Raw genomic sequence first — 26,755 nt, forward strand, 5'->3', positions numbered from 1 at the left:
GGTGGCAGGGCCTCAGTGTTTGGTCCAGGTGTCCCTGCGGTCCATCGTAGTAGCGCTCCTTGATGGGGGGGGGGGGGTTCCTTGCAGCATTCAAGAGGGCATTCCGATTGCTGAGTGTGGCTTGGAGCACTTCTGCATCGTGGTGGGTTCGTCCATGTTCCCTCTGGTGGGGGTAGCTGTTTGTCTTGATTGTTGCGTCCCGTCTCTTTGGTGCAGGGGGGTTTAGGATTTTTTCCGTCTGGTACCGGTGCTCATGGCAGGTAGAGCTGTGAGTTGAGCTGTTTCCTCAGGTGCTGAGCGGGGGGCCGGCAGGGGGCCGGGCCCGGGCTCTGGTGTCTCTGGTTAAAGGGGCATGTTGGGACATGCCACCCCCCAGACCCTTGCTGGCATGGCATGGTCGAGGGCCGCCTGTTCTGGTTAAATGTGCTGGGGTGCATGGTGTCTCTGGTTGAAGGGGCTTGTTGGGACATGCCACCCCCCTGCCTCTTGCTGGTGTGGCAGGGTCTGGGGGCTGCCTATTCTGGGTACTGGTGTGGAGAGGCTCATCTGGTGCTGAGGAGGGGGCCGGCTGGGCACCGTGCCTGGAGTTTGGTGTCTCTGGTTAAAGGGGCATATGGGGACATGCCACCCCCCAGACCCTTGCTGGCATGGCATGGTCGGGGGTCACCTGTTCTGGGTTATGGCTTAATGTGCTAGGGTGCATGGTGTCTCTGGTTAAAGGGGCATGTTGGGACATGCCACCCCCTGACTCTTGCTGGCATGGTAGAGTCGGGGGGATGACTATTATGGGTCATGGTTTAATGAGTTACTTGGAAACAGTTTCAATGAGTGTGTTCAATTGTTGGGCTGTTACTCTGCGGTGTGGTGGAGGTACGGGTGTGGAATTGTCCTCAAGTTGGTAGTGGTTACTGTGGGGGCTTTGGTGTGGTGGGTACTTCTGTTGATGGTTCACAGTGCTTAGGGGAAAAAGGCAGCTAGGTGATTCTGCTTGCTGGGGTTAGTTGGACTTGTCAGGATCCCCGGTGTTGCAGCTTTGTTTTTGGGTGGGGGAGGCCGTAAGTTACAGGCCTGTGGCAGTAACCCAAGCTACAAGGTTTTGGATCATCGGAAGATGAGCGGGTATTTGGCAGTCAACTCAGTGGATTGGTGACCCTGCAAGGGGAGGGGGGCATGACGGTCCATGCCTACACCCCTAGGCTCATCAGGGGAGGAGCGGTTAAAGGGAAGGGAACTCAAGAGAGCGAATATGTCTTGAGGCCCGTGGCATGGAATAGGGGCATGGAGGTCCATGGCATCACTAGGCTCTTGCTGATATGGCAGGGTCAGGGGAATACAATTGTGAGTTTGTGTAAATTGCAATGTCTTATAGCTCGGGGTGAAGCAATTGTTCATTGCTTATTGTTAGTCCCAATAAACAAAGCTGCAGCCTGATTACCATCAATAAAGTGTCTGTGTTTTATTTATCGTGGACATTATTACTGAGAACATAAGTATGTGAGTACAATGAAGGGGGTTTTATAATCAGGGGGTTGGCGATGGGTTAGAGGGGGTGTGAGGTGGTGGCAACTTGGCCATTCCAGATCCATACATTATTGTCTATTGCTTGTGTTTTGACTTATTCTCGCTGCACAAAACCTTGGTGAATTCCTTCAAAAAGGCAGTAAATAAATACTAATAGAGAAAACTATTTATTAAGGAATAAATGCGTTTTGTATTGCTCCATTCCTGCAATTCCCATCCAGTTGAAAAAAAAGGAAATTAACCTGGAAAACACATCCGTCTTCAGTACTTACATGCCATAAACTCAAAGTAATGGCATGGATGAGCAGACTGGATAGCTAGAAACTGCCCTTCGTGAATAAATCACAGCACAAAACAGTTTCGCATACAAACATCTGCAGCAGTTGCTCTGCAAGCACGAGACAGCCAAATCGTGACACCTTCCCCTACTCCCCCCCCCCCAACCATTCTATAATCTGCATACAATTTCATATTTAGGGCCCAGTTCTATACACTGTAGTCAAAACTGTATGCATAAATCTGTGTGTATTGCTGCCAATCAGCATCAATAATTGCCAAGTAGTCATAATTGGCACTAATTAGAACTTATGTACATAACTTAGTGTATTCTCAAAAGTGGTGCACATAAATTCTAGCGTGGTTCAAAGGGGCATAGCCATGGGAGGAGCAGGGCAGGATTAATTTGTCAAGGGCCCCTAGGCACCCAAGTACACTGGGCCCCCTGCCCCGCCCTCCAAGCGCCCAGGCGGAAACAGGAAGCTGCATCAGAGGGAAGCTTTGGGCAAGCGGCACCGCTTGCATAATTACAGTTCCTGTTGCCTTTCTTACCCGCGTTGCTCGCTTGTCTTACTTTCCGTCAATTGAGGGGGCCCGCATTGCTGATCGATATGCTGGAGGGGCCCATCGCCATTTGGAAAAAACAATGTTGATGCCCTCCTTCATCGGGCCCCCCTGACCATTTCGGGCCCTAGGCACGTGCCTACTTGGCCTATTGGTTAATCCTGCCCTGGGGAGGGGCATGGGCGGATCATGGGCATTCCTAAAAGTTAGGAACACTTGTTATAGAATACGCCTGATCCACACATAATTTAGGCACAGATATTTAGGCCTGTTTTCATTAGCAAAAATGCCTGCACCTAAATATTATCCCTTAAAAATAGATGAAAGTCAACATAAAACCTTCTAGAATACAGAACAGAAACCACACGGATTTGAAAAGGAGGAAAAAAAATAGAATAAAAGTTGAGTATAGTGCAGAAGTGAAGGAGGAGACAAAAAAGAGAGAATAAATAGACAGTAGGCCTTGGAAATAGAGTTCAGAGCACAGAGAAGCAGAACCAGAAATAAGATTAAAGAGATAAAGATCACCCGACAACAAGGGTAAAATAAATGATTTTATTTTTAAATTTAGTTAGAGGGGGGTGCGGTAGTTGGATTTGATATCACCTTTCTGTGGGACAATCAACAGTTTCAATATTGCTTACAATTATTGGTGGCTTTAGCGCTCAGAATCATAGAGATGGTAACAGGGACACAATGCCCCGAATCATAGAGATAACAGGGACACAATGCCCCGTTACCGTCTCACCACTCAATCATCGCATCTTCAAGCACCATTTATAAATAGTATGAATGTTCAAATGGTCAACTTAGGTGCCAGAAAGGCAAACTACTTATTCTTCTTTAAATAGTTAGTTGAAAACAAACAAACAAACAAAAAAAAAATCCAAAACACCTTATCTTATAGTTTGCAGGTGTCAGGTTCCGACGTTGACACCTGCCTTAGGTGCCTTTCTGGCACTTTAAGTTGACCATTTGAACATTTATACTATTTATAAATGGTGCTTGAAGATGCGATGATTGAGTGGTGAGACGGTAACATCGGGGCATTGTGTCCCTGTTATCTCTATGATTCCGAGCACTAAAGCTACCAATAATTGTAAGCAATATTGAAACTGTTGATGTTGGAACCAGTAAAGGAGTAATTACTTCATTGTTTTTTTGTGGATCTTTTCTAATCACTCAAGTGCAAACACCTTGAGTTCATTTGCCCCTATTTTGTGTATTTGACCAATATGGTGTAAGCAGCTGTGCCTAAGTCTTTGCATGCAAATGCTGAGTAAGCTAGCATTCTATAAGACGGCAAATTATGTACAATTTCTGATGTAGAATTTGTACTTAACATGCACTATCCCGGTGCCTAACTTTTGGCATCCTGTAGTATTATCCCCTTTCGGTGTAGCCTTAGTAAGCTCCTTAACCAGCTCACAAAATGATTCATGCCTTATTGTGGCAACTATTTTCCAGCCACTACTATGAAAGTCCTGAGTCATAATACATGAGCTTGTCGTGCCACTGGGGTTTGCCTGCATCTGAGAAGCTGAAAACTATGCTGTCAGTAGTTTCACTACAAGCAGGGCCTCCCAAGGCAGACAAATTTCAGCGGAGATGTCAGACTAACAATGTACCACCCATCTGGGTAGCAGCAGGTGGGCAGTATTGGAGGCGACAACGGTGACAACATTCAAATTATACTGTGCAGAAGACAGACCCGGCAATCTACTTCTGTATTCTGCCACGAAAACTCGATGATGTTCATCAAGTCGCTAACAGTCGATGGGCACCTAACAACAACTATGAAAGCACATGCCTCGGTCCTCACATACTCAGCTGTACAAGATGGAACCAGCTAGTAGCAAATCCTGGTTAGGCCAAACATCACATGAAGTTTGAACCATATCCGTTTACACAAACCTATGCAGCAGCCCCTCCCCCCTTCCCTAAGGGAAAGAAAAAAAAAAGAAACCTCCAAGTAGACTGCGTTTAGTTCTGGTTGCTGTTATCGCAAAAAAAATAAAATAAAATACAGCGGAATTAGAAAAGGTTCAAAGAAGAGAGTGATCAAAATTATAAAGAAGATAGGGTTTTTTCAGCTTGGAAAAGAAATGACTGAAGGGAGATATGACCTAGGTCTACAAAATCCTGAATGATGCAGAATGGGTAAAAGTGAATCAAGTTATTGCTCTTTTAAAAATTATGACGCTCAATGAAGTTACGGTACATGGAAATACCTAGAAAAAAAACAAGTCCTCTTATTTGTTTTAAAGAACAGTTAAGCTCTGGAACTCATTGCCAGAGGAGAGAGTAACAGAGGTTAGCGTAGATGGGTTTTAAAAAAAGGTGTAGACAAGTTCCAGGAGGAAAGGTCCATAGTCTGCCATTGAGATAGACATGGGGGAAGCCATTGCTTGTCCTGGATCAGTAACATGGAAATGCTATTACTATTTGGATTTCTGCCAGGTACTTGCGACTTGGATTGGCCACTGTTGGGAACAGGATACTGGACTAGATAAAGCATTGGTCTGAGCCAGTATGGCTATTCTTATGTTCTTACGCCTTAGTCTTCAATCCTAATCCTCAAAGATGCCGGCGGGTCAAGTTTACAGGATATCCCGAATGTGCCTATTACTTCCAATGTTTTTCATATGCATAGTCATTAAGAATATCCTGAAAACCCAGTCCTTGAGGGCTGTCAAAAGGTAAAGAGTGAACAGCAAAGGTACGGGAGTGGGGGGGGGGGGGTTGGGGGGGGAAGGGGAAGCCTTAGTAAACATAACAAATTTCTAGACCGCATAGCCATAAGTTCAATGCGGTTGACAAAAGATTATGCTATGAAAAATACAAAATTATGTATTAAGAATACTGAGAGATCTAATTGGTCAGATATTTTGAGAAAAGAAAGGTTTTCAACAACTTTTTAAAATGTTCATAAGAGGTAGATTAAAAAAACAAAACAAGACAAAGAGCTGATGGATATGAAAGTATATGCTCGTGACATTTCTTGCTTTTGTAGCACTTAACTGACGGAAACAAAAAGGGCATGAGATTTTCTGCTATTCTTATGCGACACTATAAGGAACCTGTCAGTCAGATATAATGGAGCTGCTCCAAAGACCGCTTTATAATCCAGGGCCTCTTTGTGCATTAGACAAAGATATACCAGTGAGGTTAACCGACACCTTGAAGAATGTTTTTATCAAAATGTATTGTAAAAAAAATGTCGTCAGAATGTTCTGAACCAAAACTAAATTTAAGGTGTTGTAATTACACAAGGATCCCATCTACCTCAGAATTAGTTTTATTCTGCATTAATTTCTACCTTTTGAAATACAGATACAAAGAAGGTTTTGGAGTTGTTGAAGAAAAACATTTTAGATATTACTTTGATCCATAAAAATTTAGATGATAATTTGAAATCACAGCTGGATTACTATATATGAGCCATGGAGTGAACATTCGTAAGAAAGTTGTGGCTCTTCAAAACACAGTAGCCAGACTGGGTCACGCCGCCATTTGTTAAGTTACGATTGGCTCCCAGTAGAGGACAAAACTAGCTTTAAGTTACGTATGTACTTTGGTCTCTCACTTTATGTATTGTCATCTCTAGACTATATCTGCCACCGTTACCAAATCACAAGAGAGTTAACACAGCTAAACACTATTTTGAATTCAATATCCGAATCCCAAAAAAGTAATTTTACAGTCAGACATGGGGGAAGCCATGTTAGCAGCATCTTTTTCCTATCAAGAACCGAAATAGTGGAATTTACTGTCTATACAACTTAGAAGAATTTCTCAATTTAGAGACTGCTGCATAAATCACGAAAAGCTTTCTTATTTAAGAAATGTGTGATGTCTAAAGCTTAAGGTATACTAACTGTGCAAGGAGAACCGTTTTATTCCTAGGAATGCCTAGCTGTTTGTAAGCTGCACTGAACTCTGTGGGTATATACATTGGAGTTTTTGAACAAACTAAAAACTTTCAAACTACAGTAGATACAAAACATAAGAATGCCTATGGGTTACCTGAAGAGATTCTTACAACTTCAGGGAAAAGGACTACCAAAACTATTGTTAATGCAAAGTACAGAAATTCTACAGATATCAAAAACAGAGACTTGTTTAAGATGAACCGATAGTGAATTATGAAATTTAAGCCCATTCCAGATAATAAAATCTACTCTTCCATAGGAAATTATAAGCGATAGTGAGAACCTGCTAAATTTTTGAACATGCAACACCTTCAAGAGTGCTACCACACAAACTGGAATTTAAAGTTGGAGCATTAGGTTTAGATTGACACCCCCCCCCCCCCAAAAAAAAAAAAAAAAAAAAAAAAAAAAAAAAAAGAAGAACTGTGCAATGTTAAAGACATGATTGTAAAAAGTGATCCAGGATCATCTACCAAACTAAACATTAAGGACCTGATTCTCCAAAGTGTGCCTAAAATTAGGCATGGTTTTAAACATCCTTGGTAGCCGTAGTTTGCAGAATTGTGCTGAGCAGCGCTTAGAGCTAGTTAGATGTCAAAATTTTTAGGCGGAAAATTAGATGTCCAAACAACATGAGCAACAGGAACTACAACAGAGAAGTACTGAAGGACCAGTTCCAGATGCTAGGAAGGAAGCTGAAGACCAGAACCCAGAGGATAGCATTCTCGGAGATCCTGCCAGTACCCAGGGCAGATGAGAAGAGACAGATGGAGCTGCAAGCAGTCAACGTGTGAATGTGGCGCTGGTGTGAGGAAGAGGGATTCCACTTCGTGCGCAACTGGACGACATTCTGGGGGAAGAGCAAGCTATTCAGGAAAGACGGACTCCACCTCAGCAGAGACGGAACGAGGCTACTTACAAGCAACATCAAGAGAGAAGTTGAACCTCTGAAGAAGGGGAAAGCTGACAGTCGACCGAGAAAGAGAGTCGATGGTTCAGGAACCGGTATACCTGGAGGATACCGGGCAGGAAAATGGAGGGGAAGACTCACCAGATTGCAGGCAAGACACACCAAAAGGAACATAAGAGGGAAGGACACTCAAGAATAAATGGGTCACAGTAGGCTCAGAAGACTGCGACATGTAACACAGAAACATCCACCTTCACTAATATTACCTCTACAGAATTCCTTCACTCCACTAGTGCACTGCGATACTCAAGAAAACAGAAGGGAGGTGTGACTGGAACCAATGAAGGTAACTCAAGAGAACAAGTGCACCCTAAACACAAATAAAAAAGCCAAAAACAGAAAACTATTACTCTTGGGGGATTCCATCATCAGAGGCATTAACCTTGGAACACAAGGCGAGGAGACCAAAATAGTGAAATGTCTTCCAGGATCCTCAGCTACCAGGAGTTCCAGGCAAATACAGACTATAATTAAGGAAGAAACTAAGGATTTTAACACTGATGTTGTTATCCATCTGGGAACAAATGACCTGGCCAACAACTCCACACGTGCAGCACAGAAAGCTTTTCGGGAGCTTGGTGAGGGCTTGAAACATTTTGTACAGACTTTAGCTTTTTCTGAAATACTGCCTGCATACGGAAAGGGAGAGCAAAGAGTGAAAAACACAGAGGACTTTAATAGATGGCTCAAAGCCTGGAGTCATCAAGGCGACTTCAGGTACATGGAGGATAGGGAAATACATGGAAGGACAAGAAGCTATATTGCACTGATGGGCTACATATTACTACAGCAGGAAAAAGAAACCTTGCAGCGAAATTTAGACAATATGTTTCTAGGCATTTAAACTAGAAGGTGGGGGTGGTGTATGTATGAAGGACAATTATAGAGACCACCCCCGGCAAAAGAAAAGATGTGATAGTAGTAAAGATTGCAACAAAAAATATCAGCAACTCATTTCTCAGTATTGCAACGGAAAGTAAAACAAAACAAAAATCTATACGAAAAAGGAGATTACCACTGAAAAATAGCTGGAAAGCGATTACCACAAATGCTCGCAGTCTAAGCAACAAAGTTCATGATCTGCAAGCCCTGATGTTAGAGGCAGATCTAGATATTGTCGCTATCACAGAGACATGGTTCAGTGAATCACATGGATGGGATGCAAACATACCGGGATATAATCTTTTTAGGAAGGACAGAGATGGTCAAAAAGGTAGAGGAGCAGCTCTCTACATAAAGATCAATATCCAAGTGACCGAAATGCAAGGGACCTGGGGAGAGGAAGAAGCGATATGGATTGCTCTGAAAAGAGAAGATAGAACTTCTATCTATGTGGCTGTAGTCTACAGACCTCCGACTCAATCGCGGCAAATTGATAAGGATCTGATTGTGGATATTCAAAAGTTTGGAAGGAAAGAGGAGGTTCTGCTGTTGGGAGATTTCAACCTGCCGGATGCAGACTGGAATGTTCCGTCTACGGAATCGGAAAGAAGTAGGGAGATTGTGGATGCCTTTCAAGAGGCTCTGCTCAGACAAATGGTGACGGAACCCATGAGGGAAAATGCGATATTGGATCTGGTCTTCATAAAATGGAGAGAGTATCTCTAATGTTCAAGTGGATGCTCACCTGGGAAGTAGCGACCAAATGGTTTGGTTTGATATAATGGCTAAAGTGGAAAGCGGCCGCACAATACTTAAAGTCCTAGATTTCAAACATACGGACTTTAATGCAATGGGAGAGTACCTGAAGAAAGAGCTGTTAGGATGGGAGGACATAAGAGAACTGGAAAGACAGTGGTCTAAGCTGAAAGGAGCGATAAAAATGGCTACAGACCTTTATGTGAAGAAAATCAATAACAACAAGAGAAAAGGAAGCTGATATGGTTCTCCAAACTTGTGGCAAAGAAAATAAAGGCGAAAGAGTTGGCGTTCGTGAACTATAAAGAAACCCAAGAAAAGGTGTGCAGAAAGGACTACAGGGTGAAACTGAAAGAAACCAAGAGAGATACGTCTGGCGAAAGCACAGGCGGAAGAACAAATGGCTAAAAATGTAAAAAGGAGACAAAATTTTTTTCAGATATATTAGTGAAAGGAGGAAGATGAAAAATGGAATTGCTAAACTAAAAGATGCTGGGAACCGATATGTGGAGAGTGATGAGGAAAAAGCAAATATGCTAAACAAATACTTCTGTTCTGTGTTCACAGAAGAAAATCCTGGAGAAGGACCGAGATTGTCTGGCAAAGTAAACGAGAAAATGGAGTAGATTCGGCGCCGTTCACGGAGGAGAGTGTTTTATGAGCAACTTGAAAAACTGAAGGTGGACAAAGGGATGGGACCAGACGGGATCCATCTCAGGATACTAAGGGAGTCGAGAGGTTCTGGCGAGTCCTATTAAAGACTTGTTCAACAAATTTCTAGAGACAGGAGTGATTCCTGGGGATTGGAGGAAAGCGGATGTGGTCTCATAAAAGTGGTCACAGGGATGGAGCAGGAAACTCAGCATACGAGAGGCCTTCCATGCCCCTTATCATTTTTGTTGCTCTTCTCTGGACCCTCTCGAGTGTCGCTATATCCTTCTTAAGGTACATGTGCGAAGATCATGTGGAAGATATTCTTCATCTCACCCATAGCAACACAGTGCTGATAAGACATCAATCATGGAACATTTGGATATTAATTAAAAAAGGTGAAAATAAAGTGATTTTGTTATTGTAAATGTAAATTATTCATTATCCTAATTTTGTTGAATAATTCTAATCAGTCTTTTATTATATCATTCAGGCCAGTTTAAAATTAACACACTAAAACCTCACAGGTGAACACCACGCATCAGCTTTGCATTAAGTATGTGCAATGCATGCATAATTATATAATTCTAGGGAGAGGGAATGTGTCTAGATTTATAAACCATTTTCGTTTTGCACTTCAAAGTACTATCAAAACAAATTAAAGGTGCTTCCAGTTCAGTATCTAGAACAAATTCAAGATGCCCTTGCTCAGGTTAAATATTTACACATAGGCTATTTGGCTATCATCATGCAAGGCTGCATTTTTCTCTCTTCCCTCTGTTACATGAATTCCAGACAGGTGCTCCCCTGGATGTATAATGTTATAGGCTTCTGCTAAATCTTATTATACACACACACCAGAACCAAAATAAAAGCAGAGCATGTGCAGTATGTTGGTCCCTACAAGGAAGCAGCAGAACAGCCTGTCTGCAGAAGCAGAGGAATGACGTATAGCTGGAAGACTGAGAGAAAGGTATTGGAACTTGTATACTAGGTTGGTTTCTTTTTTGTAGTTACCCAATCACACTCAAAGCTGTTTACATACAGGTACTTCAGCATTTTCCCCTATCTGTCCCAGTAGGCTCACAATCTATCTAATGTACCTGGGACAGTGGAGGAGTGACTTCCCAGAGTCACAGGGAGCAGTGTGGGGTTTGAATGCACAACCTCAGAGTGCTGAGGCTGTAGCTCTAACCACTACGTCACACTTTCTTCACGTTACTTCCAGACTCAAGGCTGAGAGACCCAGTGCCTCTTCTGCCACAAGGAGAACCATTGTAAGGTTATTAGACATCTTTGGGAAATCTTTAGGCTTACAGCACTCATCAAGTAACTTTCAGGGCACTGGATCCTGCTGCTTCTTCCCTACCCTCTATATTTTATTTATTTATTTATTTCACTTTCTATTCAGTCCTCCCCAAATAGCTCAGAACGGGTAAACAATCACCACTACTCCAACACCCTCAGAATAATTCTGTAAAAATAAGGAATCAAAAAGTATCACAGAAAAAAAATTAAATTCAACTATTTATGCAAATCAAGGTAATAGCATTTTCTTTGGAGAGAGAAAAACGTAGCAAGTCTCCAACATTAAGAGGAAAGATACATTACAATTAAGAAATATTCCAAGAAAAATTTAAAAATATAGAAGTCAGACCAAACTTAACTGTGGATACCACTGTTGCATATTTTAAATCCTAACAAGTTTCACTTACATTCCACACACTATCTGGAGAAAAACAGTTTTGGAAAACTGCTCAACCACCCAATGTTTAAAGCTTGTATGGCTGGCGGGACTTTGTTTCATTTAGGATGAAGTTGCTCTTAGACATCCTAGATCGGGGTAGGCAATTCCGGTCATCAAGAGCCGGAGCCAGGTCAGGTTTTCAGGATCTCCACCATGAATATGTATGAGATGGATTTGCATGCACTGCTTCCTTGAGATGCAATATCTCATATGCATATTTATTGTGGAGATCCTGAAAACCTGTCCTGGCTCCGGCTCTCAAGGACCGGAATTGCCTACCCCTGCCCTAGATCACCTAAACTACCAAATGGTTAAGCCATCCCTGGGCACATCCAGGCCATTCCCAGTGGCCCTCAATTTATACAACCGTGTTTGCAAATAGAGTCTAAGACCTCCCCTAACCTGGCCCTGTTACCCCCATAAGATTATCAGAGACTTCCTATTGCTTGATCTTATGCATCTGAACATCACTTGTCTTTCCTCCAGTCAGTCAAATTTTCAAAATATTAACAATGAATACAGTATAGAAATACAACAGATAAAAGGCCAAATGGCCCATTCACAGCATCCATATCTCCTCCTCTCCTTAAGAGATCCCACATACCTGTCCCATGCTTTCTTGAATTTAGACAGTCTGTCTCCACCACCTCTAGTGGGAGATTATTCCACCCATCTATCACCCTTTCTGTATATATGCATGCAATACACATTGATTATCCATCATACACCTCCAGAAAGACAGGAGACTACTGCTGGAGGACAACCACAATTAATATATACGAGACAGATTTACATATAATGGAGATAAGCATAAAGATAATTTTGCATACTCTATTCCATTGTGGGTTTTCTGAAAAGCTGATTGGCTGGATGTGTCACAAGGACTGGGTTGATGGTCTTGGTCTACACCAGGGGTATCAAAGTCCCTTCTCGAGGGCCACAATCCAGTCGGGTTTTCAGTATTTCCCCAATGAATATGTATGAGATCTATTAGCATACAATGAAAGCAGTGCATGCAAATAGATCTCATGCATATTCATTGGGGAAATCCTGAAAACCTGACTGGATTGCGATCCTCGAGGAGGGACTTTGACACCCCTGGACTACACCCTGTTTATTGTTATTAATATTTCATAAATAATCCTTACCTTGCTCACTAAGGGACCCTTTTACTTATATATATCAATAAAATTATGTCATTATCTGAATCTACTTCTTTCTCTGCTCTAGGTGCTCGAACTTCTTCCCTCCCCTCCATCACCGTGTCAATAAGATGAAATGTGATGGACAAAGAGGGGGGGCTGGGGAAAGAAGGAAGCAGAGCAATTATTTTCTATTATATCCTCTTCTAGTTTCAGACCCTCCCTTCCTGACTAGTGAGGTGTGTAAACAGGGAGGGGATGGGTGGAGCAGGCCCCAAGGATGCCATGACAGACTCAGCTGAGAACAGAATTGGGCTTCCTCCTTCCCCATTAAATCACAGCTCAGATTAATGGAGAGATGGTAAATGGTGAGAGGATGAAAGGTAGATTGAGTGGGAAAATGCTGGAAGGGACTGAGCACAAGAGAGCATGTGTTTTAAAGAGAAAAAAAAAAGTTGTTAGAGGGGACAGGAAGATGCTCTTATGATTTAGACATTTATGCTATATGTGGGTATTCCCATGGGTAAAGATGATAGAAGGTGAAAGAAACATTTGCGAGTTTGTTTTTTGTTAAGGGAAAGGGGATGGTATTGTGGCTTTAGTATTCAAAGCATTGGGCACTGGAGGATTGAGTGACTTGCCCAGGGTCACAAGGAGATAAACTGGGATTTGATCTCACAACCTCTGGGTGCAGAGGCAGCAGCTCTACCAGTGAGCCAGAAGCCATAACAGCAATATAGGAGAGCAAAGAGGCTATTTTAGAGTCAAACATTACTTTACACTGAAGGACATGCAGTGGTGAGGAAGAATAATTTTTCTTGTTCCTAGAAACACACTAAACAACCATCCTCCTAGGTTTATCTTAAAGCTTGTCCTGGTTGCACTTGAAGGGGGGAGAACACATACAGGTTGCTGAAGTATGGTAAATACTTGTTAATTGCTCCTGAAGTACATGTGCATCTTTCCAGAACAAATTGGTGGCCATGCATGCCCGTATTATCTCCCTCTAAAATTTGATCCTCCTGGGTAGCTTAACTCAAATTTTCACTGTAGATAGCTTGAAAACCAGCCTGCAGTAAAAGTTACCTCACCTGTTTACAACCCTGAGCAGGACCTGGCCAAAGAAGCAGTTACAGACCTGGATTAAGATGTAAACTAGTATACTCTGAAGTTATAATCAGCACTATGTTGTAAGCTTGTTCTTCGTTTGAGCCACTTTATAGATTGGCAATACAAGTAAAACCCTAACCTATCAAGCCAACAATGTAATTACATTACATTAGGGATTTCTATTATGCCATTACTTTGCGGTTCAAGGCGGATTACAAAAGAGTTAAAAAGGGTGTTTTACAAAAAGATTTCTGGTCCTTTTTGGGGGGGGGGGAAGAGTAGAGTAGGTTGATTTGGGGGTTCGGGGGGGGGGTTAGAGGAATGAAAGAAGGAAGCTTGAGAGGTTAGGACTTTTTCAGGGATTTTTTTGAAAAGTATAGTCTTTATTTCTTTTCTGAAAGTTTTGTAATCTGGGGTCGTTATCAGCGTTTCACAAAAAGAAATAGGCGCTGGACTAGGGTGGGCAACAGCGGTCATGGCCCACCAATATTTTGCCAAACATCAGCAACTAGAGAGCTGCAGGGAATTGGTTTGTCTGCCTAATCCAACCAAAGACGTTCTGCCCCTGCCATTCATACTCAAAGGCTGTCCAGAACGAAAAGAGGCCACCGAGAGGAGGAGGAGCGCCAGGGAGGGAGCGCAGAGGTTGTCATGAGGAGCCTGCTTGCGAGCCGAGACAGGGAGCGGGCCGGCCACGTGTGCCCTGCCGAGCCCGTCCGCTCGTACAACAGGTTCCGGCTCCCTCCCTCGCAGGCAGGGAAGGGCGGACCGAGGCAGAGGCGTGCTCGGGCTCACCTGTCGCAGGGCCTGTTCAAGTTCCGGCGCCGAAGCCAGGCTTTCCACATCCAGCTTTGTTCTCTCCTTGCACTCCTCTGTCACCTCCAAGCGATCGGGTCGGATCCAGACCTCATGCACATTCCCCGCCTCCGAGGAAAAAAAAGAGGGCCTGCGTTAGTATTCCTCAGGGCACAGGTTAACCTGTTTTACCCCCTACGATCCCGCACAAGAAAATACTAAAGACAGACAAACATGCCTTCCTATCCTCCTAATTCGGACTACTAAACATACAGTGTGCCTAGTTGCGCTCTTAGAGTTACTTGGGCAAATAAAGCTGAGTCCCAGCAGAAACCAGTGCCCTTATTACTTTGGGGTGAATGTTTTACTTGCAGTGGGAAAACAGCTCCACCTCAAAACCACACACACACCTTACTGGAGTTACTAATTAGATGACACGTTGTGAGAGTAACAAGCTTGCATTAGTTAGCTTAATATACCCTTCAGAAAAAAAGTAAGGTTAAATCCCACCTAACTTATTTTTACCCGAAAAAAACTAGTCTGTGCTTAGTATCCATCCCAAAACAACACACACAAATAAATCCAGTATATCTGGACCTTTCAATTTATAGTTAAGATTGCCTACCACACACACAAATGCCCAACACAGAGCTGAATCTAGAAACGTAAAGAGTAAATACCTTTTTGCTAGCCAGATCTATCACTTGCCACACCAACAGAACGAGTTCCTTCTCATCGGATCCCAGTTTACTCCCATTAGCTCCAGCTGTGGCCCCGAACAAAACCACCAAATAATCAGAAGAGGCAGCTGTCATGATGATCATAAAAGGAAAAACTATTCTAAACTTTAAAAAAAAAAACCACACACACACATAAAAGAAGGCTAGAAATAATTCCCTAGAAAGTCACCCACCCCACAAGACACCGGGGGTGGGGGATGAGGGAATGAAAAACCACCACCCCCCAAAAAACCTGCACACGTTACAAAAAAGCAGGTTTGCTGGTCTTTTTTTAATATAATTAATTGCGTGAGAGCCTATACTAAAAAGGCTACTCCCCCGCAATGGCTGATGGCTTGTATTTGGGATGTGACTATACCTGCTGTCCCCGCCCACCCCACGTGGTCCTGCAGGTACGAGATCTACCTGGCCTTGTGCGGCTCGGCTTTTCTCGGCACACTTCGGCTTTTTTTTTCGGTTCTCTCCGGGTCTTCTCGGCCATCTCCGACTCGTAGTTCTTCGGGCAAGTTGAGGATGACATTTCCTCAGACGGCGCCCTGGCGCACTGTTTGTCACTTTGTGGCGATTTATAGAAGTGAAAAGGAAGTTGCTCAGAGCTTTATGGATCCATTTTTTTCCCCACTCGCTTGTGCAGCCATTAGCACGATATTCGCCACATGCAAAGGAGGAAAAGAGGCGGTGGTGTCGGGGTTTCTTTTTTTTTTTTATCCGCTCCGATTTAAAATGCAGGGTGTAATGCTTTGCAATTCCTAAATTTAAAACAAGAGAGAAAAAAAAACAAACAAACACCGAGGAGCCGACAAATTATCCACCATATTTTAAAAGACTCGGACATCAGGAGGATCAGAAATAAAATGCATTATAATATTGTAATCACATCATATGTCTTATTGTATTAATAATTGGGAGGAGGACGGGAGAAAATGATTGTTATATGTATTACTTGTGTAGTTAATAGTGCGTTTTATGCAGTATTTTATGTTCAATTAATTGTATTGCACTGTCAGGTTTTCAGAATATCCACAATGAATATGTATGAGATGGATTTGCATGCACTGCCTCCCTGATATGCAAATCTATCTCGTGCATATTTATTGTGGACATCCTGAAAACCTGACAAGCCTGTGGCTCTCGAGGACCGGAATTGCCTACCCCTGGCTTAGCCCATCATGAGTCTTGCACTTTAGCTACATGTTATCTTCTCTTTAGCAGTCTGGATGTGGTGGAACAGTGTCTGTCCATCTTTTTCTTATTTCACTTGCCTGTCATTTTTTGGTGTTCCTTCACATAATACGGTGCATGTTTAAATACATTTTTTTTTTTAATTTCTTACACTAAAACAGTGGTTCCCAACCCTGCCCTGGAGGACCACCTGGCCATTTGGGTTTTCAGACTAGCCTTAATGAATATGCATGAGAGAGATTTGCATATAATGGAAGTGACAGGCATGCAAATCTGCTCCATGCATATTCATTAGGGCTAGCCTGAAAACCTGATTGGCCTGACAGGGTTGGGAACCACTGCACTAAAAGACCCAAAACATACCATTAAACCCCCTCAAAATGCTCCCCCTCACTTCAAACACACTTACCCCATCATTCTTGCTGCTTTCTGAAGCAGTTCTGGAAGTCTTCTTTCGTGAGTGTCTTTAGTTGTGCTGTCATGGCTGCCTTGATGTTACATAAGAACATAAGAAATGCCTGCACCGGATCAGACCTGGGGGTCCATCTAGTCCGGCGATCCGCACACGCGGAGGCTCAGCCAGGCACACCCTGGTGAATACAATGGTCACTCGTATCCCTCAATGTCTTCTGCAAGAAGATGTGCGTCCAATTTTCCCTTAAATCCTAGAATGGTGGTTTCCTCCACCAGCTCTTTCAGGAGAGAGTTCCAGGCGTTCACTACTCGCTGTGTGAAGCAGAACTTTCTGACGTTTGTCCTGGCCGTGTCCCCTCTCAGCTTCAGGCCATGACCTCTGGTCCGAGACTGGGTTACATTTGCCAATGTGAATAACGCTGTTTCTTGCTCACCATCCTTTCCCCCTGCTGGTGAGTGAGTTTGCTCCATTATGTCGATCCCTTTTAGCAATTTAAAAGTCTCTATCAGATCCCCTCTCAGTCTTCTCTTCTCAAGGGTGAATAGTCCCAGTTTTCTGAGGCGATCTTTGTAGCTCAAGTTCTCCATACCTTTTACTAGCTTTGTCGCTCTCCTCTGCACCCTCTCCAGTAGTGTTATATCCTTCTTCAGGTATGGAGACCAGTGTTGGACACAGTATTCCAGGTGTGGTCTGACCATTGCTCTATAAAGCGGCATTATGACCTCCCTTGATCTACTCGTGATTCCTTTCTTTATGTTCCTGAATTGATTCAAAACATTTACCTTTCCTGGTCATTTTGACTTTGAAGAACCAGAAGTGCCAGATCCCATGAATAAGGTGGATGAGGACACACCGTAACATTTTTATTTGACAGAAATTGCCATACCAGAAGCAATGTGTGACACAGAGCATTGTCATGATGGAGGATGAAACTGTTTGCCCATTTCTCAAATCTATTTATTTATTTAAAAAAATATATCAACTGCCTAGTCCTAGGTGGCATTATAAAGGTAACATACACAAAATGAAACAGACAAAACTTATACAAACAACTTAAATTACAAATGGATAATTACATCTCAAAAAGCCGTAATTTAATAAATTCTCACAGTACAGTCCATCCTAGAACTAGCATTAAATGACATATTTTTTATTGAAATGCTCCTAGAAATAAAGTAGTTTTAAGGATTTTTTTTAATCTTCTGAATATCAGATAGTGCCCTTAGTGGTCCAGTTAAAATTGTTCCACAGTGTTACTCCCATGATGGAAATGGCAGAAGTTCTCATATTCTCATAATGCATTTTTCAGAAGTCTGTCAGAGCCAATTATATTGCACTTTAATAAGCCCTTATAATATTCAGAGTTCACTGTTCACTGTAGTGTTCCTGGTACAAACACAGCTCGCACAATTCCATCAAGGTCAAAAAACATAATCGTCACTACCTTGATGTTGGATCTTGATTGATGTGCTTTTTTTTAAATAATTTATTCAAACGAACAAGTCAAGCACACATACACTGAAACAAAATTTTACATTAACAGTGAACTAAATCCCAAATTATACAATTCAGGCAAAACAGCATGAGTCCAGGTGTTGGTTCTTACAACCCAGACTCGACAAACAAAATTATCCGACAGCCTGTCCACCCCTTCCTCCTCCCTCCCCCCACCCTAGCTCACCCTCTCAACAATTAACAGAAGGCAACAAATGAGCCACTGGTTTCTGTAGTCTATTTATAATTTGACTTTTTACCATGGGGGATAGGGTGTTCAGATAAGAGGACCAAACAGACAGAAAGGCCTTACTCCAGCTTCTAGAGAAATGGGCCGACATAGATTCCCAAACCATTAAGAGATGAAATTTATTTCTCCAGTACCAGTGGATAGTGTATGGGGAGTCCTGTAACCAGTGGTTTAGAATTCATTTCTTCCCCAGGACATAGCCTTTACTAAGAAGTAAATTATCCCTAGCAGAATGTCGCCCCAAATAACCCCTAGTAAGAAAACTAATCCCCTCAAGGTGACAAGGGAGGGCATAACCTACTAGGGACTGAAGATACAAACGCACTTCTAGCCAAAAGGCACCATTCTTCAGGCAAGACCATAGGCTATGTGCTAAGGAGTTATCTGTCCTGTTACATTTGAAGCATTTAGGCGTAGGGGCACACCCAAAATGAAAAGCCTGCTTCTGGGAAACATATCCCCTATGAAGAACTCTAAATTGGCACTCCTGTAGTTCCGCACTCTGTACCACTCAAGGAATTGCTAGAACTAGAGGGGTCAGAGTGGCCAAGCGAGGATGCCTGCCAAAGTCACGTGCCCACAGGGACAGCCACTGCTGATAGACTCGCTGGGATTGCAAGGGCACTAGCCTTTGGTGATATTGGGATGCCGAAAGCCATTGCCAGTTAGTATCAGTGAATAAATCCCAGGAAGTCCTGTGTAATGGATCCCACAGATAAGCCAAATAGTGGGTTGACTGCCGAGAAGCAAAATGGCCATGCTCAAAGACCAGGATGCATGGAGAGTCAGAAAAGGGCAGAGCGTACCCGCTGCAGTAACTATCTGTCCCAAGCAACAAAGCCCCTTTCTAGCCCAGTATTTAAATATTGCATTATCCTGCCCAGGCCTAAAGTCCCGATTAACGTGCTTTTTTCACATGAGGAGAACTGGGTGATTTCCATTGAGAACTCTGAACCCTGGTCTCAGGATCATAACCATAGACCCAATTTTCATCTCCCATGATGACATTTCTTAAATAGCTGGAATCTGAAGCAGCATCTGGGCAGACTTGTACGGTCTGCGTCTGTGTATGGCCGTTTGGAGGAGGATGGGCGGGGAGGGCTTCAATGGCTGGGAGGGTGTAGATGGGCTGGAGTAAGTCTTAACGGAGATTTCGGCAGTTGGAACCCAAGCACAGTACCGGGTAAAGCTTTGGATTCTCGCCCAGAAATAGCTAAGAAGAAAAAAAAAAAAAAAAAAATTTAAATTGAATCAGGTTGGGCAGACTGGATGGACCATTCGGGTCTTTATCTGCCGTCATCTACTATGTTACTATGTAGCATAATCGCGCAACTCCAATAAAATTGCTTTTGTTCGACTGTCAAAATGCATAGAACAAATTTCGCGCTCACTCACCTCATCTGTTGTTAAAATGTTTTGAATGGAAGATATGTTCAGATCCTCAGAAATTTCCCTAATAATCAATCACCTGTTTGATCAAATCATTTCACTTATTCTTTCAACATTCTCTTAGGTTTTTGATGTGCCATGACTGGCTGACCATTGAATATATGAACATAAGAATAGCTTTACTGGGTCAGACCAATGGTTCATCAAGCCCAGTAGCCCGTACTCACAGTGGCCAATCCAGGTCCCTAGGACCTGGCCAAAACCCAAGGAGTAGCAACATTCCAGCTACCAAACCAAGGCAAGCTGTACAGGATTCTCACCCTCACTCACAAAGTTTCATCTCCCATGAAAGGAAGTTGTCCAGACTGTAGTGCTTGCAGGGTTGTATTATTGTAATATCGTGCTTTTGGGAATACCATCATGTATGTGTGCTTTGCAGGTGGTGCAGAATTGCATAATACATCTGTTGTGTGGGACTGATAAATTCAAACTAGAGAATGACATGGGGACAAATTTTTCCCATCACCAAAATTATATACAGGATGAGAAAGAACATATTCATTTCAAAAAATACCCTTCTCAAATGTCATTTCAATTTTCTTAGTCCAAGTTATCCAGAGGTGTAAATCCACTATGAATAGCTCATAAACTTAGTTCCTTTTTGGTTACTATCTAAGGGGCTGAGCCTTAGATCCCCGTGTGTTGTATGTTTCACAAGCACACTAGAAAGGGAATTAACCTCACTAGCTCACGCTCTCCTCCTGCCCTGTTGTTAATCAAAAACACTTTTAGTTCTTAAATTTATGGGTTTTAAACAAGGACTTAATTTTTAGATCCTGGGCAGCGTGTTGTTGAAAATAGGCAGTGAAAATCGTTGTTATTCAATATTTCCTGCTGTCTCTGCGCTAGTCTCTTCGCCAACGTTAAGCTAGCTGTCCGTTTCGTCCTCAGGCTGCATCAGGGCTGTGGACCAGTATAATTGTCTAAAAGAGAAAGAGCAATACCAGGAGAAGCTGTACATAGCATACTTAACATTTCTCTAAATAACATTCAAACTTACTGCAGCTCTATGATTCACAAGCTCACCACGGCAGAGACGGCTGCAGAGTGAGCTGCCTTGTTTTATAACGTCTGACATCATGCTCAGCTGACCAGCCAGCCTCTCTCTCAAGCCATGCATCCTCTGTGTGCTGTTCATAATCAATAAAGATGTTGATGTTTCAAGAATTAAAAAAATGTTGATGTTCCAAGAATTAAAAAAACTAGTGCCACTCAATTTTCTGATTCAATCCGCGTAGTTCTTCAGAATGTAGACGAAATATCCATTCCTGCTCTTTCTTTTGCAAAACCAATTTTCTATCACCTCCTCTTGGCATTGGTGGCACATGGTCCAGAATAAAGCATTGAAATTCCCTGGTGCCATGACTTACTGCAGTAAAGTGTTCAACCAGTGGTTCTTCAATCCTATTACAAGCCAGTGAGGTTAATTCCCTTTCTAGTGTGCTTGTGAAACATACAACACACGGGTATCCCTCCTGCCAGGGAACATTGTGGGAGAGTTCGAGGGTGATAGCAGGAAAGATTGGGTATCTCTCCTGCTGTAATTGTTGGGGGGGGGGGGGAGGAGACAGTTCCACGATTCTCTAACTGGCACTTTTGACAGATGCCAGTTAGAGAATCGTGATTTAGGCGAAGAACTGGTCCCTCCCACGCCTAAAAGGTCTTCTTTTGGGTGTTTGGAACTGGGAAAATAGGGCTTAAAGGTAGTCATAGTGGGCATTTAAACTCCTGAATGTACAGGTAGGCCATTCTCAAAAAAATCCACATTTTGAACGTTTTTTTCAAGAATGGACATTTCCCTGCTGCCTACTTTGGACACCTATAGGGCCTTAGGCCAAAAGGGGACTTAGACTTTTTTTTTTAAATTATGCCCCTCTGATAGTTCAAAGATTGGGAAAATTTTATTTATCTGACTCTGAATGTCAGGAAGGGCTGATTGCCATTTTCCATTGTAGGCTATTGAAGCAAAACTAGTTTTGTTGTAAACGGTATAAAAAAAAGTTTTAAATAAATAAATATAAAAGGTGTGCTATTTCTCATGTTCTTTGGGATTTGGGTTAGTGTATATGCAGTTCTGGATGCTTGTGACTGATGAAACATCTCTTTTCCTTGTGTGTTTGCTTGATGACAACTATCATGCAATACTTCACAGAACTGTCCTTAGGTAATGTGCATCTACCTTCATCTATTTATCTCTATCATTCATACTGTAAGGTTCCAGTAGTATAGTAAGGGGGGGGCAGAGAGGGCAGTCCACCCTGGGCATCATCTTCATAGGGACACAGCACCTGTCCTCTTCTTTGCCTCCCCCCCCCGCTTCTTCCCTGACTCCTTATTGCTGCGTGCTGCTTCCCTTCCCCCGTACCTCTGTAACGTTTGTGGTGTGAGCAGCAACCCCTAACCTGCTGTCGCACCTGCATCGGCTCTTCTTCCAATGTCACTTTCTGGACCTACACCTAAGAAGTTACATCAGAGGGAGAGCTCACGGAGGCACGACAGCAGGTTGGGGGGTTGCAGCTCGAGCCAGGAAAGTTAGATGTATGGGGAAGGGAAGCGGAGTGCGCGTGTGGCAGTGGGGGAGGGCGAGGAAGGAGCGTGTACGGGTGGGTGGGAAGGAGAAGAGGGTGAGGGAGAGGTGCTACCACCCCGGGCACCTCTCACCCTCGCTAGGCCAGACAGAGAGGTTCATCTCTGTCTGGGGCTGAGACACTAAAGGAGACCTTCTCTTTTTGACTATCCTTATTTCCACTATATATATATATTGATAAGAATATTTTCTCTCTTTCTAGCCTGCTCCAATGGTCCTTATTACTCTTGCTTATTCCTTGTATAGTTTGTGTGTGTTTATAGCAATGATTTTCAGGAGCCTATTCATTAGCTTAGCTGAAGCTTCCTCTCTGCACATATTATATACACAAACCCCCCTCCCGTAAGTCTGCAGCCCCTACATAGATAAAATAATTCTTCCTTTAGTTACATTCATTTCCTGCCTTCCTGTGTGGATTTTAACTCTCTCTTCCTGTGTTGTGTGTACAAGGACCATCATCAAATTCTTCCTAAAATCTGTGATTTTCATTTGCATTAGAATAAAAGCACTTTCTTTTTTTTGCCCGCTCTTTTCTCATCAGCTTATGCTGTCCCCTTGCTTCTCTATACCTGAGGAGAGTGCAGTCTGTTTCTGTCAGATTGTCAGAGCCGCACTTTGCTTATATCTATTTCGCCTTATAGTCTACTCTAACTGTTCTTATTAGCTAAGAGTTTATTCTTGCAGTTCTCTAGATGTCTTGGAATTTTCCTTTCAGGATATACTTTGAGTGATAAAATGCTCTTTTTTCTTCCTTGATCTGTCTTTACTATCTGCTCTGTGTTGCAGTTTCTGCCATAACTTAGGCCAATAGTAATATCGGAGCACTGCCCAAAAACTTACCTAAATAAAGCTATACGTATGTAAAAATCAGCTCAGAGACATGGAGGGGCTTTTTCAGAAAGTAAAACCCCCCTATTCTGCCACCTCACCACCCAATCATTGCTGAATCTTTCATACTTTAAAGCAATAAATAGTGCCAAATTTGTGCCAAATTCATACCAAATAAATATTAGAAAACAAAAAATTTGCTTAACTTAAAGCTTGGTTTCTTGGTTTCAACGTGCACACGTTTCGTGCTCCTGCTTCAGGAAACCTAATCAGCATTACAATACAGCCACACTCGACTGAATGTACTGGGCAGCAGGGAATACTCTAAGGGCTCCTTTTACAAAGGTGCGTTAGGGCCTTAATGCGCGGAATAGCACACGCTACAATGCTGCACGCGCTAGCCACTACCGCCTCCTCTTGAGCAGGCGGTAGTTTTTCGGGTAGAATCCGGTGCGGGCGCTAAAAACGCTAGCGCACCTTTGTAAAAGAAGCCCTAAAACTTTAAAGCAGCTCAAATCTTCAATCAGATGCTCTCACAAGTCTCTTAACTTAGGTAAAGGCAGTCTTTTCTCCAGCAATATTCCTGAGACGTATCAGATTTCTCTTGTGTTACAGCATACTGTGAATTAGGGACAGAGATTAGAAAGCTATTAGAGTGCTAGAGAAGTATCCTGCTTTATTTTTACTTGTATAAGTATTTCTCACCCTCTTTTCCTGTAATTGGTGGTTGTACCGCAGTGATAACATAAATTGGATTATAAAATGTTTGGCTTGTGTATTTTTCATATCTTCTTTCTTTGGGTGTATGTAATGTGTGTTATGCTTCTGGAAAATCATATTTTCCGAAGGGGGTGGGGGTGGGGGAGGTATTGGGTAATTCCTGGGCTCAGATGTGAGAATGTGGCGCAGTGGTTAAAGCTAAACCCTCAGCACCCTGAGGTTGTGGGTTCTAAACCATGCTGCTCCTTGTGACCCTGGGCATGCCACTTAATCCCCCCATTGCCCCAGGAACGATAGATATATTGTGAGCCTGCCGGGACAGAGAGGGAAAACTGCTTGAGTACCTGAATACATGCATGTAAACCGTTCTGAGCTCCCCTGGGAGAACAGTATAGAAAATTGAATAAATTAAAAAAATAAATGATATTTGTGAGAGATGTAATGATTGTAGGGTTTAGGAGACCTATGTGTGGCACTTGTGGTTCCTTACAATACTGGATGGCTGATCATTTCTTTCCTACTGTAACTGGCATTCTTTCTGTTTAATTTTGTATTTACTGTAACCCACTTAGACCTTTTTTAAGCATTTGTGGAATATCAAATAATTTAATAAACATAAACTTAAAGGTGTTGGAGTTAATAATTATAATTTTGGCACATTAACACATGGAAGAGAGAATGATGTAAGGAGCAGACTTGCAGTATATCCATTTTGGGGGGGGATAACCAATATGATACCACTGGGAGAACCATATTGAAAATGGGGGTCACTTGATGTTGAACATCTCTAAACAAATATATATGCATTATGCACTAGAAATAGTTACGCATAACTTGTTTCAATGTCATTGTAGTACACAGAAATTTTGGATTTTGAACTTTGAATTTTATAGATTGCTTTAATACACTATCACATACACGTTAATTAAATCTTGAGTCACTCAACTTTTTCTGTCACTGATCTTGACAGTTCATGTCATTATAGAGATTTGGGTTTTCAATATTTTTTAAAATCATTTTTATTAATCAAAGCCAAAACAATATACAGGCAGCATGCCAACAGCAAGAGAACAATCCCCAACAAAGCAGAAGCCCCCCACCCACCCATCCCCAACCGAGTGATACACAGCACAAGGAAACAATGGCAATAGTCCAAGAGTAAGGTAAGAAATTAAACAGCAATTAGTAAAAGCCTCTCCAAGAGCCATAAAGATGCCAAATACGATGAAAAGAACCACAGGTGTCATTTTTTAAAGCAGTCAATTTAGACATCAAATAAATATGATCTACTTTAAGCAAAAGCTCAGAACGGGTGGTCAAAGTAGCTTGTTTCCAAAAAGTGGCCACACAAAGACTGGCCGCCGTAGCGACCAGGGCCACAAATTTAGCTTGTTCACGATCTAGGCCTAATACAGGATGATTAAGTAAAAACACTTCCATTTGGAACAATACAGGGAAGCGTAAAACATTAGACACCAACTGGCAAACCATCTCCCAAAATGGCACAACCTGGCGACAGTCCCACCATACATGCCCAAAAGATCCCAGCCTCCCAGAGTTACGCCAGCAGTGGCCATCACTATAAGCGTAGATACGGTACAACCTCTCAGGTGTGTAATACCACTGGAATAGCAACTTATATCCCTGTTCGATCAATGGTGTGGCCAAGGAGACCTGAAGCAATGCACCATAAAGTTGCTCCCACTGCTAGAAGTCCAGGGACCTACCCAACAGGGCTTCCCATTTGTGTTCATAAGATCTAACCTGGGTGCAGTTTTCAATATTTTTTTTCATAAATATTTTATTTTATTAAGCATCCAATTTCACAATACACATCTACTTCTGTATGTTTTTTTAATTGTATTTTCAAGTTTTGCATGTCATCTCCAGCTGCTTCCATGAGACAGGATTTCAAATTTGATAAATAAATAAGCATCCAGTATCCTTACCTTTGTCACACCCAAGTTTTGTCTCTCTTGCTGCTCCATAGAATTGGGCTGATCTTATTACTATTTTATAAACCTGCTACGTTCCTGGAACTAATGCACACTATTGTGGTCTTTGGCATTTAAACATTTATCTTGCATACATGTCTTAAGTTCTCATGTTACAATGCCAGGATATGCACATAAAAAACCTAAGTGCTTGCAAATGTAAAGAGGGTGTGGTGTGACTATGTTTTGGGCTTGACTAGGGTGTACCTAAAAGATATATTTTTAATCCCCATTTCATAAAGGGAGTAAATGTCAATGTCCTAACAGACTAATGTCAGGATTTACATCTGCTACAAAGAACATTTAAGATTTGGCAAACTGATTTGATTGAGCAGCACTACACTGGAGGGATTAGCGGAGATTGCCCCTTTAATCCCCCAGTAGTTTTTGTTCCCCCAAAAAGCCAAACTGACCTGGGATACTGGTCTCTGTGACAGCGTCAGGAGAATAAACGTTTATATTTCTAAACTATATGAGTAGCCTTACTGGATCAGATCAATGGTCCATCTAGCCTAGTATCCCATTTTCACGGTGGTCAATCTAGGTCAAAAGTACCTGGCAAAAATGCAAATAGTAGCAACTTTGCATGCTACCGATCCAGGGCAAGCAGTAGCTTCCTCCATGTCTCAATAGCAGATTATGGACTTCTCCTCCAGGAACTTGTCCAAACCTTTTTTTAAAGCCACATAAGTTAACCGCTCTTACCACATCCTTTGGCAACACATTCCAGAGCTTAACTATTCTCTAAGT

At 42.5% G+C, this 26,755-nt stretch overlaps 1 protein-coding gene across 3 annotated transcripts in view; it reads right to left on the reverse strand.

The window, feature by feature from the left end:
* The window catches only part of ESRP1 (epithelial splicing regulatory protein 1), a 181,037-nt gene extending 165,652 nt beyond the window's left edge, over nucleotides 1–15,385 (reverse strand). Inside the window, exons 1-2 of one of the 3 annotated variants that reach the window (XM_033934758.1) lie at nucleotides 15,027–15,385; nucleotides 14,347–14,475 (exon numbers count right to left, since the gene is read on the reverse strand). In XM_033934758.1, the coding sequence (XP_033790649.1) occupies nucleotides 14,347–14,475; nucleotides 15,027–15,170 (273 nt within the window). In that variant the 5' untranslated portion in view covers nucleotides 15,171–15,385. The remainder of the gene's footprint in view (nucleotides 1–14,346; nucleotides 14,476–15,026) is intronic. The other 2 variants (XM_033934757.1, XM_033934756.1) reach the window with 2 other exon arrangements.
* Between the last annotated feature and the right edge of the window lie 11,370 nt (nucleotides 15,386–26,755).

Source organism: Geotrypetes seraphini, chromosome 2 (genome assembly GCF_902459505.1).
Source record: "Geotrypetes seraphini chromosome 2, aGeoSer1.1, whole genome shotgun sequence".
Taxonomy (NCBI): domain Eukaryota; kingdom Metazoa; phylum Chordata; class Amphibia; order Gymnophiona; family Dermophiidae; genus Geotrypetes; species Geotrypetes seraphini.